Raw genomic sequence first — 15,115 nt, forward strand, 5'->3', positions numbered from 1 at the left:
AAACTTGCCATGAAGGATACTCAACCTTGCTGACTGGAGATTCCAATAACAAGGTTTCGAATGAGACAACTAATTTATGGTGGGTAAAGGTAAACACTATAAGATAATTTCATTCTCTGTACCTTCCCTATGGTGTTGATGTGATAGTGTGACTGCATGTGGAGGATGACTTTTAATTAAGTCTTAATGAGTTCTATAGTTTCAATTTAAGATTGAAGTGGGGTGTAGCAGTAAACACTCTTGATGGAACTCACCTATCTGAATGAGGAAGTGGGTCGCTTCCAATGAGAATGGAGCCGATTCTCTAAAGAATTTTGAGAAACAGGATATGTCCAGGGCCAAAATGGACAAAACGGCACAAACTTAGCAACACTTGGAGGATATCATGCATGGATGTTATTAGAATTACACCAAACGCTAGCAATTCAAGACATAGTTCACTGTCTAGCTAGTAGTTCCGGTAACTTCTCACTAAGCAAGGTTCAAGACCTCATGGACACCTTTGCCTAAATGGTATTTTCCGTACTCTGATTTTTCGTTTTTTACCGAGATTTCATTCATGTGGGGGATTGTTGGAGAAAATGAGTTACTTAATAAATGATTTTTTGGTCTTGGTGTGGTTTGATCTCATGACCTAAGGGTCTAAGGATACTCACTCATTTTTGAGTGAATGAAATGGAACCTTTAGTCCCACATTGTGGAAAACTAAAGAGGTGCTCCACTATATTACCATGTTCTCATGGATATGTTGTAAAACAATGTGGGTGGAGCGGGTGGGGAGAAAATACATGTTTCGACCCGTGCCCATGAGCGTGTACCAAGCACCAATTCTGTGTTTACTTGAAATTATTTTTTGCAAGTTTATTAACTTGATAAATAATTTATTTAAGAGTTTTATTTATGGAAAAATTATTTTTTTGTATTTATTTGTTTTCAAGAAACAAAACTCGTTTTAGAAGAAAAAACCTAAACCTAACTTGATTTGCAAATTAATTTTCCCATAAATACAACTCGAAAATCTTTTTTCAATATACACAAGCAGCGACCATCTCTAGGTCTTATTTTATTCATCTTCTTGCTTTTATTCTCGTGCGGCGTTTTACTTACATCCCCGTTGCTGAGTTTAAGAGCGGGTAACTTGTATTGTGCTAATACAAGTTATATCGGGCAGTCTTATCCTGGACACATCTTCGCACGTTGGGGTTTAGCATTACTTTAGAGTATACCCGCGAACTAATGTGTTAAGGACAACTTGTTGAACCTGTGATTCTGCCCTCATCAATTTGTTCGTGGTAGAGTTGTTTGATACGGTTCTTTATATTTATTGTTTGATACATCTGACGTTTCTTCTATTGTTGCAAGACTCCAAAAATCTTAACACATTACTTTATTCCTTGTAACAATGGGAAAGAACGACGTTGAAAGACCACAAAAGTTTAATGGAAAGGATTTCAAGAGATGGCAATCCAAGATGTTGTTTTATCTAAGCCATCATGAACTGGATTATGTACTTGTTCCACATGATGAATTGATGAATGTTGAAGCGTTAACTGAGGAGGTGATCGAGTATAACAAGCGGTGTAATTTTCTGGCGAAAAATCATATCATGAATGGTTTGGAAGATACGATGTATGATTTTTACAATGCTAAAGAAAATTTCAGTGCTTATGATTTGTGGACTGCGTTAGAATCCAAGTATCAAGCGGAGACTGCAGGGAGCAAGAAATTTCTGGTGGCGAAGTTATTGGACTTCAAGAAGAGGAAGATGAACCAGAAATAGAACCTAGAAGAGGTAAAAGGGTTAAAACTTTGAAAACCTATCCTGGTTGCATCACATACCTAGCCGAGTCTGATCCCCAGACTTATAAACAAGCCATGACTTGTCCTGAAGCTCCGTCGTGGAAAGAAGCTTCAATTAGTGAAATGGATTCCATTCGAGAAATCGGTACTTTTGAAGTTGTAGATTTACCTCCAGGGTCTAAGGCCATAGGTTGTAAATGGATTTTCAAGAGAAAACGTAATATAAATGGAACTATTGAAAAATACAAGGCTAGGTTGGTAGCGAAAGGCTATAAAAAAATAGAAGGTATAGACTTCTTTGATACATATTCACCAGTAAGTAGAATTAGCTCCATTAGAATGTTAATTGCTATAGCTTCTGTCGATAACCTACAGATACATCAAATGGATGTAAAGACATCATTTTTGAATGGTGAATTACATGAAGAAATTTATATGAAACAACCCGAAGGCTTTTTAGTTAAAGGTTGTGAGAAGAAGGTTTGTAAACTGAAGAAATCTTTATATGGATTGAAACAAGCACCTAAACAGTGGCATGAGAAATTTGATCATGTGATGATTTATAGTGGTTTTAGAATTAATGAATCTGATAAGTGTGTTTATACTAAACTTGTCAAGGATGCCTGTGTGATTGTATGTTTGTATGTTGATGATATGCTTATACTAGGTACAAACATGGATGTTATTAATACCACTAAGAAAATGTTGAATGAGAACTTTGACATGAAAGACTTAGGCCCTGCTGATGTCATATTAGGGATGATGATTAGAAAAACTTCTAATGGCTATAGTATGAGTCAGTCTCAATATGTTGAATCCATACTTAAGAAATATAATCAGCTTGACTGTAAACCTGTTTGCACTCCATATGATTCTTCTTGCAAACTCATGAAGAATAACGGTGTAGGTGTTAACCAACTTGAATACTCGAGAGTCATAGGAAGTCTGGTGTATTTGATGAATTGTACGAGACCAGACATTGCTTATGATGTGAGTAGGTTAAGCAGGTATACTTGTAATCCAGGGCAGAAACATTGGGATGCACTTAATAGAGTGCTAAAGTACTTGAAGTACACAATGACCTTTTGTTTGTATTAAAAAGGGTATCCGTCCGTCCTTGAGGGATTTTGCGATGCGAACTGGATAGCAGACTCAGAGGAGTCTAAGTCTACGAGTGGATATGTATTCACTCTAGCAGGTGCGTCTGTATCTTGGAAGAGTTCCAAACAGACATGTATAGCTCGCTCAACTATGGAGTCGGAGTTTATTGCGTTAGATAAAGCAGGAGAGGAGTCCGAATGGCTAAGAAACTTTTTAGAAGATATTCCTCTCCGGCATAGGCCTGTGCCAGCTATATCTATACATTGTGACAGCAAATCTGCAATAGGTAGAGCTAAGAATAGCTTCTACAATGGAAAGTTTATACATATGTGTAGAAGATATGATTCTTTGAAATTACTAATATCCACATGCATTATTTCCATAGATTGGACAAGGTCCAAGGAGAATATCGTGGACCCTTTGACGAAAGGTGGCCCAAGGAGATAGTTAGTATAGCATTGAAGGGGATGGGGCTTAGTCTAAAATAATTAAACTTGCCATGAAGGATACTCAACCTTACTGACTGGAGATTCCAATAACAAGGTTTCGAATGAGACAACTAATTTATGGTGGGTAAAGGTAAACACTATCAGAGAATTTCATTCTCTGTCCCTTCCATATGGTGTTGTTGTGATAGTGTGACTGCATGTGGAGGATGACTTTTAATTAAGTCTTAATGAGTTATATAGTTTCAATTTAAGATTGAAGTGGGGTGTAGAAGTAAACACTTTTGATGGAACTCACCTATCTGAATGAGGAAGTGGGTCGCTTCCAATGAGAATGGAGCCGATTCTCTAAAGCATTTTGATAAACAGGATATGTCCAGGGCCAAAATGGACAAAACGGCACGAACTTAGCAACACTTGGAGGATATCATGCATGTATGTTATTATAATTACACCAAACGCTAGCAGTTCAAGAAATAGTTCACTGCTAGCTAGTAGTTCCGGTAACTTCTCACTAAGAAAGGTTCAAGACCTCATGGACACCTTTGCCTAAATGGTATTTTCCGTACTCCGATTTTTCGTTTTTTACCGAGATTTCATTCATGTGGGGGATTGTTGGAGAAAATGAGTTATTTAATAAATGATTTTTTGGTCTTGGTGTGGTTTGATCTCATGACCTAAGGGTCTAAGGATACTCACTCATTTTTGAGTGAATGAAATGGAACCTTTAGTCCCACATTGTGGAAAACTAAAGAGGTGCTCCACTATATTACCATGTTCTCATGGATATGTTGTAAAACGATGTGGGTGGAGCGGGTGGGCCGAAAAATACATGTTTCGACCCGTGCCCATGCGCGTGTACCAAGCACCAAGTCCGTGTCTACTTGAAATTATTTTTTGCACGTTTTTTAACTTGATAAATAATTTATTTGAGAGTTTTATTTATGGAAAAATTCTTTTTTTGTGTTTAATTGTTTTCAAGAAACAAAACTCGTTTTATAAGAAAAAACCTAAACCTAACTTGATTTGCAAGTTAATTTTCCTATAAATACAACTCGAAAATCTTTTTTCAATATACACAAGCAGCGACCATCTCTAGGTCTTATTTTCTTCATCTTCTTGCTTTTATTCTCGTGCGGCGTTTTACTTCTATCCCCGTTGTTGAGTTTAAGAGCGGGTAACTTGTATCGTGCTAATACAAGTTATATCGGGCAGTCTTATCCTGGACACATCTTCGCACGTTTGGGTTTAGCATTAATTTAGAGTATACCCGCGAACTAATGTGTTAAGGACAACTTGTTGAACCTATGATTCTGCCCTCATCAATTTGTTCGTGGTAGAGTTGTTTGATACGGTTCTTTATATTTATTGTTTGGTATATCTGACGTTTCTTCTATTGTTGCAAGATTCCAACAATATTAACACATTACTTTATTCCTTGTAACAATGGGAAAGAACGACGTTGAAAGACCACAAAAGTTTAATGGAAAGGATTTCAAGAGATGGCAATCCAAGATGTTGTTTTATCTAAGCCATCATGAACTGGATTATGTACTTGTTCCACATGATGAATTGATGAATGTTGAAGCTTTAACTGAGGAGGTGATCGAGTATAACAAGCGGTGTAATTTTCTGGCGAAAAATCATATCATGAATGGTTTGGAAGATACGATGTATGATTTTTACAATGCTAAAGAAAATTTCAGTGCTTATGATTTGTGGACTGCGTTAAAAGCAAAGTATCAAGCGGAGACTGCAGGGAGCAAGACATTCCTGGTGGCGAAGTTTATGGACTTCAAGAAGAGGAAGATGAACCAGAAATAGAACCTAGAAGAGGTAAAAGGGTTAAAACTTTGAAAACCTATCCTGGTTGCATTACATACCTAGCCGAGTCTGATCCTCGGACTTATAAAGAATCCATGACTTGTCCTGAAGCTCCGTGGTGGAAAGAAGCTTCAATTAGTGAAATGGATTCCATTCGAGAAAACGGTACTTTTGAACTTGTAGATTTACCTCCAGGGTCTAAGGCCTTAGGTTGTAAATGGATTTTCAAGAGAAAACGTAATATAAATGGAACTATTGAAAAATACAAGGCTAGGTTGGTAGCGAAAGGCTATAAACAAATAGAAGGTATAGACTTCTTTGATACATATTCACCAGAAAGTAGAATTAGCTCCATTAGAATGTTAATTGCTATAGCTTCTGTCCATAACCTACAGATACATCAAATGGATGTAAAGACAACGTTTTTGAATGGTGAATTAGATGAAGAAATTTATACGGAACAACCCGAAGGCTTTGTAGTTAAAGGTTGTGAGAAGAAGGTTTGTAAACTGAAGAAATCTTTATATGGATTGAAACAAGCACCTAAACAGTGGTATGAGAAATTTGATCATGTGATGATTTCTAGTGGTTTTAGAATTAATGAATCTGATAAGTGTGTTTATACTAAACTTGTCAAGGATGCCTGTGTGATTGTATGCTTGTATGTTGATGATATGCTTATACTAGGTACAAACATGGATGTTATTAATACCACTAAGAAAATGTTGAATGAGAACTTTGACATGAAAGACTTAGGATGCGCTGATGTCATATTAGGGATGAAGATTAGAAAAACTTCTAATGGCTATAGTCTGAGTCAGTCTCATTATGTTGAATCCATACTTAAGAAATATAATCAGTTTGACTGTAAACCTGTTTGCACTCCATATGATTCTTCTTGCAAACTCATGAAGAATAACAATGTAGGTGTTAACCAACTTGAATACTCGAGATTCATAGGAAGTCTGATGTATTTGATGAATTGTACGAGACCAGAAATTGCTTATGTTGTGAGTAGGTTAAGCAGGTATACTTGTAATCCAGGGCAGAAACATTGGGATGCACTTAATAGAGTGCTAATGTACTTGAAGTACACAATGACCTATTGTTTGAATTACGAAGGGTATCCGGCCGTCCTTGAGGGATTTTGCAATGTGAACTGGATAGCATACTCAGGGGAGTCTAAGTCTACGAGTGGATATGTATTCACTCTAGCAGGTGCGTCTGTATCTTGGAAGAGTTCCAAACAGACATGTATAGCTCGCTCAACTATGGAGTCGGAGTTTATTGCGTTAGATAAAGCAGGAGAGGAGGCCGAATGGCTAAGAAACTTTTTAGAAGATATTCCTCTCTGGCATAGGCCTGTGCCAGCTATATGTATACATTGTGACAGCAAATCTTCAATAGGTAGAGCTAAGAATAACTTCTACAATGGAAAGTTTATACATATGCGTAGAAGACATGATTCTTTGAAATTACTAATATCCACAGGCATTATTTCCATAGATTGGACAAGGTCCAAGGAGAATATCGAGGACCCTTTGACAAAAGGTTGCTCAAGGAGATAGTTAGTAAAGCATCGAATGGGATGGGGCTTAGGCTCAAATAATTAAACTTTCCATGAAGGATACTCAACCTTGATGACTGGAGATTCCAATAACAAGGTTTCGAATGAGACAATTAATTTATGGTGGGTAAAGGTAAACACTATCACAGAATTTCATTCTATGTCCCTTCCCTATGGTGTTGCTGTGATAGTGTGACTGCATGTGGAGGATGACTTTTAATTAAGTCTTAATGAGTTCTATAGTTTCAATTTAAGATTGAAGTGGGGTGTAGCAGTAAACACTCTTGATGGAACTCACCTATCTGAATGAGGAAGTGGGTCGCTTCCAATGAGAATGGAGCCGATTCTCTAAAGCATTTTGAGAAACAGGATATGTCCAGGGCCAAAATGGACAAAACGGCACGAACTTAGCAACACTTGGAGGATATCATGCATGTATGTTATAATAATTACACCAAACGCTAGCAGTTCAAGACATAGTTCACTGTCTAGCTAGTAGTTCCGGTAACTTATCATTTAGCAAGGTTCAAGACCTCATGGACACCTTTGCCTAAATGGTATTTTCCGTACTCTGATTTTTCGTTTTTTACCGAGATTTCATTCATGTGGGGGATTGTTGGAGAAAATGAGTTATTTAATAAATGATTTTTTTGTCTTGGTGTGGTTTGATCTCATGACCTAAGGGTCTAAGGATACTCACTCATTTTTGAGTGAATGAAATGGAACCTTTAGTCCCACATTGTGGAAAACTAAAGAGGTGCTCCACTATATTACCATGTTCTCATGGATATGTTGTAAAACAATGTGGGTGGAGCGGGTGGGGCGAAAAATACATGTTTCGACCCGTGCCCATGCGCGTGTACCAAGCACCAAGTCCATGTCTACTTGAAATTATTTTTTGCAAGTTTTTTAACTTGATAAATAATTTATTTAAGAGTTTTATTTATGGAAAAATTCTTTTTTTGTGTTTAATTGTTTTACAAGAAACAAAACTCGTTTTATAAGAAAAAACGTAAACCTAACTTGATTTGCAAGTTAATTTTCCTATAAATACAACTCGAAAATCTTTTTTCAATATACACAAGCAGCGACCATCTCTAGGTCTTATTTTCTTCATCTTCTTGCTTTTATTTTCGTGCGGCGTTTTACTTCCATCCCCGTTGCTGAGTTTAAGAGCGGGTAACTTGTATTGTGCTAATACAAGTTATATCGGGCAGTCTTATCCTGGACACATCTTCTCACGTTGGGGTTTAGCATTACTTTAGAGTATACCCGCGAACTAATGTGTTAAGGACAACTTGTTGAACCTGTGATTCTGCCCTCATCAATTTGTTCGTGGTAGAGTTGTTTGATACGGTTCTTTATATTTATTGTTTGATACATCTGACGTTTCTTCTATTGTTGCGAGACTCCAACAATCTTAACACATTACTTTATTCCTTGTAACAATGGGAAAGAACGACGTTGAAAGACCACAGAAGTTTAATGGAAAGGATTTCAAGAGATGGCAATCCAAAATGTTGTTTTATCTAAGCCATCATGAACTGGATTATGTACTTGTTCCACATGATGAATTGATGAATGTTGAAGCTTTAACTGAGGAGGTGATCGAGTATAACAAGCGGTGTAATTTTCTGGCGAAAAATCATATCATGAATGGTTTGGAAGATACGATGTATGATTTTTACAATGCTAAAGAAAATTTCAGTGCTTATGATTTGTGGACTGCGTTAGAAGCCAAGTATTAAGCGGATACTGCAGGGAGCATGAAATTTCTGGTGGCGAAGTTTATGGACTTCAAGATAACGAATGATAAGCCTGTTGTTGATCAATTCCTCGAATTTCAACAGATTTATTAATGAGATTCTTGATGAAGGTATGGTCATTGATGAGACGTTTCAAGTATCTGCGGTAATTGAGAAGTTACCAACTTCCTGGTCAGAGTACAAGAAAAAGCTAAGACATGAAACTGGCGAGATCAAAATGGTTGAATTAGGAAAGAAGATTCAAGTGGAAGAGTTGCTGTTCTCCAAAGATAAGAACGTGTCTTCTGCAAGGGACATGAATAATAAAGCTCACATGACTGAACATAGATCTTCCAAAGCTGGAAAAGGTGAGAGTAACAATCGTAACTCTAAGTGTGGTCCTCCCAAGAAAGGTATGTTTCGAAAACCAGAGTCTAGCATTACTAAAATTAAGGGTGCTTGTTATGCCTGTGGAGTTACTAGCCATATGGAAGTTCACTGTAGACATCGTAAGGACAATAAGGATAATGCAAACTTGGTTGAAAAGAACAAGGATGATTTTTCGTTGTAGTGCTTGAAGTTAATTTGGTGACCAATGTGATGGACTGGTGGGTAGACTCTGGAGCTACCAAGCATGTTTGTGGGAACAGAGACCTGTTCACCTCCTACCAGAGGGTAGGGGAAGTCGAGAAACTCTATATGGGTAACTCATCTGCATCAGAGGTTGCAGGAAAAGGAAAGGTCGGTCTGAAGCTCACATCTGGAAAGACTCTCACATTGAATGAAGTTCTTCATGTTCCAGACATCTGCAAAAATCTTGTCTCTTGTTCTGTTTTAGATGATAAGGGTTTTAAAGTTTCAATTGAGTCTGGAAAACTTATAGTAACTAAGGGGAATGATTATGTGGGTAAGGGTTATAAGACTGGGGGTCTTTACAAACTTAATGTAACCTGTCTTGAAGTGAAATTGAATGATTCTTCTGCTTACATGTGTGTGTCATCGAATGTTTGGCATGGTAGACTTGGTCATGTAAATTACAAATCAATGCATAAACTGGCTAGCGTAGGCTGCATACCCAAATTCACTTTAGATAAAAGTCATAAGTGTGAGATTTGCGTAGAATCTAAGCATGCTAAGAAATCATTCAGGAAGAATGTCCAGAGAAACACTAAACCCTTAGAATTGATTCATTCACACTTAGTTGACATGAAGTCAGTTCAAACTAGAGGTGGTAAGAAATGGTTTGTCACTTTTATAGATGATTGTACGAGGTACTGTCAGGTTTATTTGCTTAGAGGGAAGGACGATGCCTTAGAAGACTTTAAGATATATAAACGTGAAGTTGAAAACCAATTGAATGCTATCATTAAAACTTTTAGGTATGACCGTGGTGGTGAGTATCTAATTCCTATTGGAGATTTCTGTGAAGAACATGGCATAATACATGAAATTACAACCCCTTATTCACCTAAATCCAATGGTGTAGCTGAACGAAAGAACCGTACCCTTAAGGATATGATGAATGACATGTTGATTAGTTCAGGATTATCTTCGAATTTGTGGGGGGAGGCTATCCTCTCAGCCAATTACATCCTGAACAGATTACCCTTTAAAGGATCATATAAAACTCCATATGAGTTATAGAAAGGTAAACAACCATCTTATGATTACTTCAAAGTGTGGGGGTGCTTGGCAAAGGTGGCCATCCCTCCTCCTAAGACAAATAAGATAGGACCCAAAACCGTTGATTGTGTTTTTATAGGGTATCCTGAGCATTCTAGTGCTCATAGGTTTATGGTTGTGAGTTCTGAAATTTAGACATAGGGTTGAATGCTATCATGGAGTCTAGGGATGCTGAGTTCTTTGAGAATGTTTTTCCTATGAAACGTGATTCCCGAAAGAGATGTTTAGATGATCCCCTAAAATTTCCATCATCCAGTCAGTCATTACCTTTAGAGGAAGATGAACCAGAAATAAAACCTAGAAGAGGTAAAAGGGTTAAAACTTTGAAAACCTATCCTGGTTGAATTACATACCTAGCCGAGTCTGATCCTCAGACTTATAAAGAAGCCATGACTTGTCCTGAAGCTCCGTGGTGGAAAGAAGCTTCAATTAGTGAAATGGATTCCATTCGAGAAAACGGTACTTTTGAACTTGTAGATTTACCTCCAGGGTCTAAGGCCATAGGTTGTAAATGGATTTTCAAGAGAAAACGTAATATAAATGGAACTATTGAAAAATACAAGGTTAGGTTGGTAGCGAAAGGCTATAAACAGGTAGAAGGTATAGACTTCTTTGATACATATTCACCAGTAAGAAGAATTAGCTCCATTAGAATGTTAATTGCTATAGCTTCTGTCTATAACCTAAAGGTACATCAAATGGATGTAAAGACAGCGTTTTTGAATGGTGAATTAGAAGAAGAAATTTATATGGAACAACCCGAAGGCTTTGTAGTTAAAGGTTGTGAGAAGAAGGTTTGTAAACTGAAGAAATCTTTATATGGATTGAAACAAGCACCTAAACAGTGGCATGAGAAATTTTATCATGTGATGATTTCTAGTGGTTTTAGAATTAATGAATCTGATAAGTGTATTTATACTAAACTTGTCAAGGATGCCTGTGTGATTGTATGCTTGTATGTTGATGATATGCTTATACTAGGTACAAACATGGATGTTATTAATACCACTAAGAAAATGTTGAATGAGAACTTTGACATGAAAGACTTAGGCCCCGCTGATGTCATATTAGGGATGAAGATTAGAAAAACTTCTAATGGCTATAGTCTGAGTCAGTCTCATTATGTTGAATCCATACTTAAGAAATATAATTAGTTTGAATGTAAACCTGTTTGCACTCCATATGATTCTTCTTGCAAACTCATGAAGAATAACGGTGTAGGTGTTAACCAACTTGAATACTCGAGAGTCATAGGAAGTCTGATGTATTTGATGAATTGTACGAGACCAGACATTGCTTATGCTGTGAGTAGGTTAAGCAGGTATACTTGTAATCCAGGGCAGAAACATTGGGATGCACTTAATAGAGTGCTAAAGTACTTGAAGTACACAATGACCTTTTGTTTGAATTACGAAGGGTATCCGGCCGTCCTTGAGGGATTTTGCGATGCGAACTGGATAGCAGATTCAGAGGAGTCTAAGTCTACGAGTGGATATGTATTCACTCTAGCAGGTGCGTCTGTATCTTGGAAGAGTTCCAAACAGACATGTATAGCTCGCTCAACTATGGAGTCTGAGTTTATTGCGTTAGATAAAGCAGGAGAGGAGGCCGAATGGCTAAGAAACTTTTTATAAGATATTCCTCTCTGGCATAGGCCTGTTCCAGCTATATGTATACATTGTGACAGCAAATCTGTAATAGGTAGAGATAAGAATAGCTTCTACAATGGAAAATCTATACATATGCGTAGAAGACATGATTCTTTGAAATTACTAATCTCCGCAGGCGTTATTTCCATAGATTGGACAAGGTCCAAGGAGAATATCGCGGACCCTTTGACGAAAGGTTTTCCCAAGGAGATAATTAGTAAAGCATCGAAGGGGATGGGGTTATGCTCAAATAATTAAACTTGCCATGAAGGATACTCAACCTTGCTGACTGGAGATTCCAATAACAAGGTTTCGAATGAGACAACTAATTTATGGTGGGTAAAGGTAAACACTATCACAGAATTTCATTCTTTGTCCCTTCCCTATGGTGTTGATGTGATAGTGTGACTGCATGTGGAGGATGACTTTTAATTAAGTCTTAATGAGTTCTATAGTTTCAATTTAAGATTGAAGTGGGGTGTAGCAGTAAACACTCTTGATGGAACTCACCTATCTGAATGAGGAAGTGGGTCGCTTCCAATGAGAATGGAGCCGATTCTCTAAAGCATTTTGAGAAACAGGATATGTCCAGGGCCAAAATGGACAAAACGGCACGAACTTAGCAACACTTGGAGGATATCATGCATGTATGTTATTATAATTACACCAAACGCTTGCAGTTCAAGACATAGTTCACTGTCTAGCTAGTAGTTCCGGTAACTTCTCACTAAGCAAGGTTCAAGACCTCATGGACACCTTTGCCTAAATGGTATTTTTCGTACTCTGATTTTTCGTTTTTTACCGAGATTTCATTCATGTGGGGGATTCTTGGAGAAAATGAGTTATTTAATAAATGATTTTTTGGTCTTGGTGTGGTTTGATCTCATGACCTAAGGGTCTAAGGATACTCACTCATTTTTGAGTGAATGAAATGGAACCTTTAGTCCCACATTGTGGAAAACTAAAGAGGTGATCCACTATACTACCATGTTCTCATGGATATGTTGTAAAACAATGTGGGTGGATCGGGTGGGGCGAAAAATACATGTTTCAACCCGTGCCCATGCGTGTGTACCAAGCACCAAGTCCGTGTCTACTTGAAATTATTTTTTGCAAGTTTTTTAACTTGATAAATAATTTATTTAAGAGTTTTATTTATGGAAAAATTCTTTTTTTGTGTTTAATTGTTTTACAAGAAACAAAACTCGTTTTATAAGAAAAACCTAAACCTAACTTGATTTGCAAGTTAATTTTCCTATAAATACAACTCGAAAATCTTTTTTCAATATAACAAGCAACGACCATCTCTAGGTCTTCTTTTCTTCATCTTCTTGCTTTTATTTTCGTGCGGCGTTTTACTTACATCCCCGTTGCTGAGTTTAAGAGTGGGTAACTTGTATTGTGCTAATACAAGTTATATTGGGCAGTCTTATCCTAGACACATCTTCGCACTTTGGGGTTTAGCATTACTTTAGAGTATACCCGCGAACTAATGTGTTAAGGACAACTTGTTGAACCTGTGATTCTGCCCTCATCAATTTGTTCGTGGTAGAGTTGTTTGATACGGTTCTTTATATTTATTGTTTGATACATCTGACGTTTCTTCTATTGTTGCAAGACTCCAACACCTCCTACACTGAATATTCACTGTAATTGGAATATCTGGACAGAAAAAACAATAAATTTTAAGGAGGAAGGAAGAGAAATTACGGTTAGCTTGTCATTGCAGTAAAGTATACCATTTACAATTGGTCCAGTCTTATATGGCTAAGACTTTTGATAACATTCCTTTGAGCACTCTTATATGTAACTGGAATGCAGTATTGACATGACCTACTTGTAGCCATGTTTTTCTTTGTACCTTGTTGCACTCATGCTTTACGACTGTCTCATTTTCAATATAATTTGCGTTTTAGTCTAAAAAAAATTCCAGCATAATCACCTTTGATAACTATGCTCCAAACTGGATGAAAAGTGTCGTAGGTGTACATTTTAGTTTATAATTAAGAATATATCGTATCTTGGGCATGGTACTGTCTGTATCAACTACAAAATGTCTTTTTTTCTGAAGATTGAGAAAATGTTGTCAGTTTTATAGATTGAACAACGACAAGATCTATCTGCAGTTTACTGTAGCGATTTTGGAGTTTATGTCTGGTGCCGACGGGTTCACTGGTACCATATAAATTAGGTTTCCAGCAGAAGGCATTCATACTCTCAATAAATGGAAGTAGTTTGCTGATCTACTGCTAGTAGACAAAAGGCTGAAAATATAATGTTTATAGAGTGAAAGAAAGATGACCCATTGTTGTGCCAAAAAAAAAATTACTTTTTTTACGAGGGTTCGTGAGACCCTAGATAAAAATAAAAGCTAAAGTATTTAAAAAAACATTATTTAAAAAAACATTATTCTACCGATTATTAATAATGATAAGAGAAATATCAACTAGCCTGCTGATTCTACCAAATCAACAACTAGCCTTGTGATTCTACCAAATCAATAATGAAGAGAGAAATATCAACTAGCTCTCCAAAATCATCAACTTGTTTCCTCAATGGAAATGTTAAATTTCGTTCGTTAAACGTATCTTCACAAGCAACCGAATAGTCATTCGCACCAGTAATTTCGGCACGAGCATCGTAATAAACTTTATCTTTGAAATCTGTAATGGCATCTTCAACAGAACGAGTGGCATCCGCATAAACTTCCAAACAAGTATCTAAAGCTTGCTTAACGAACCGTTCTTTTTTTCCCTCTTCAAGAAGTTTACCAATATAGGGTAAAAGATTGGTTGCATTGTTTGCAATTAACTCCATTGATATTACACCAAGTCCCAAGAGATCTGAAGTCTTACTTTTAGGGTTTGATTCAAGAGCTGACACGCAGAAATCATAACTTAACATGCTATCCGGTGTTGTTGATGCATTCTTGCATAGATCAGCGACTACATCACCATTTGCAACAACGACTCTGTGAAGGTTGAGAACAAGCAGAAGGATTAAGAAAATTAATGAAGATGATTTATTCATGACATAACCTGATCAGTTATCTTTTAGTGTAAATGGAAATTTTGAAATATGGCTAAAAATAAGTCACGTTTAAACGTTATCACGTGGTGTGCCTTAAAGTTCTCTCGTTTATCATTGTTGCTTCATTTTGCCGTCATAAAAGTCATGACATAACCTGATCGGTGATTTGGACGGGGGGAATTGCTTAAGCGGCCATGGCGGTGGGAATGGCTTAAGCGTCCCCCACCCAACGGCAGTGGGAATGACTCAGACGGCCTCCATTCATGGAGG

At 37.1% G+C, this 15,115-nt stretch overlaps 1 protein-coding gene across 1 annotated transcript; it reads right to left on the reverse strand.

The window, feature by feature from the left end:
- Positions 1-14,290: 14,290 nt before the first annotated feature.
- LOC113343327 (putative invertase inhibitor) lies at positions 14,291-14,845 on the reverse strand. The gene has a single exon (XM_026587554.1). It carries the CDS (start codon positions 14,843-14,845, stop codon positions 14,291-14,293), a length of 555 nt encoding a protein of 184 aa, XP_026443339.1.
- Positions 14,846-15,115: the final 270 nt, after the last annotated feature.

This window comes from Papaver somniferum, unplaced genomic scaffold, assembly GCF_003573695.1.
Source record: "Papaver somniferum cultivar HN1 unplaced genomic scaffold, ASM357369v1 unplaced-scaffold_57, whole genome shotgun sequence".
Lineage (NCBI taxonomy): Eukaryota > Viridiplantae > Streptophyta > Magnoliopsida > Ranunculales > Papaveraceae > Papaver > Papaver somniferum.

What these genes read in the sequence shown, in the direction of transcription:
- LOC113343327 (XM_026587554.1), bottom strand. Translation starts at nt 14,845, where the DNA reads ATGAATAAATCATCTTCATTAATTTTCTTAATCCTTCTGCTTGTTCTC.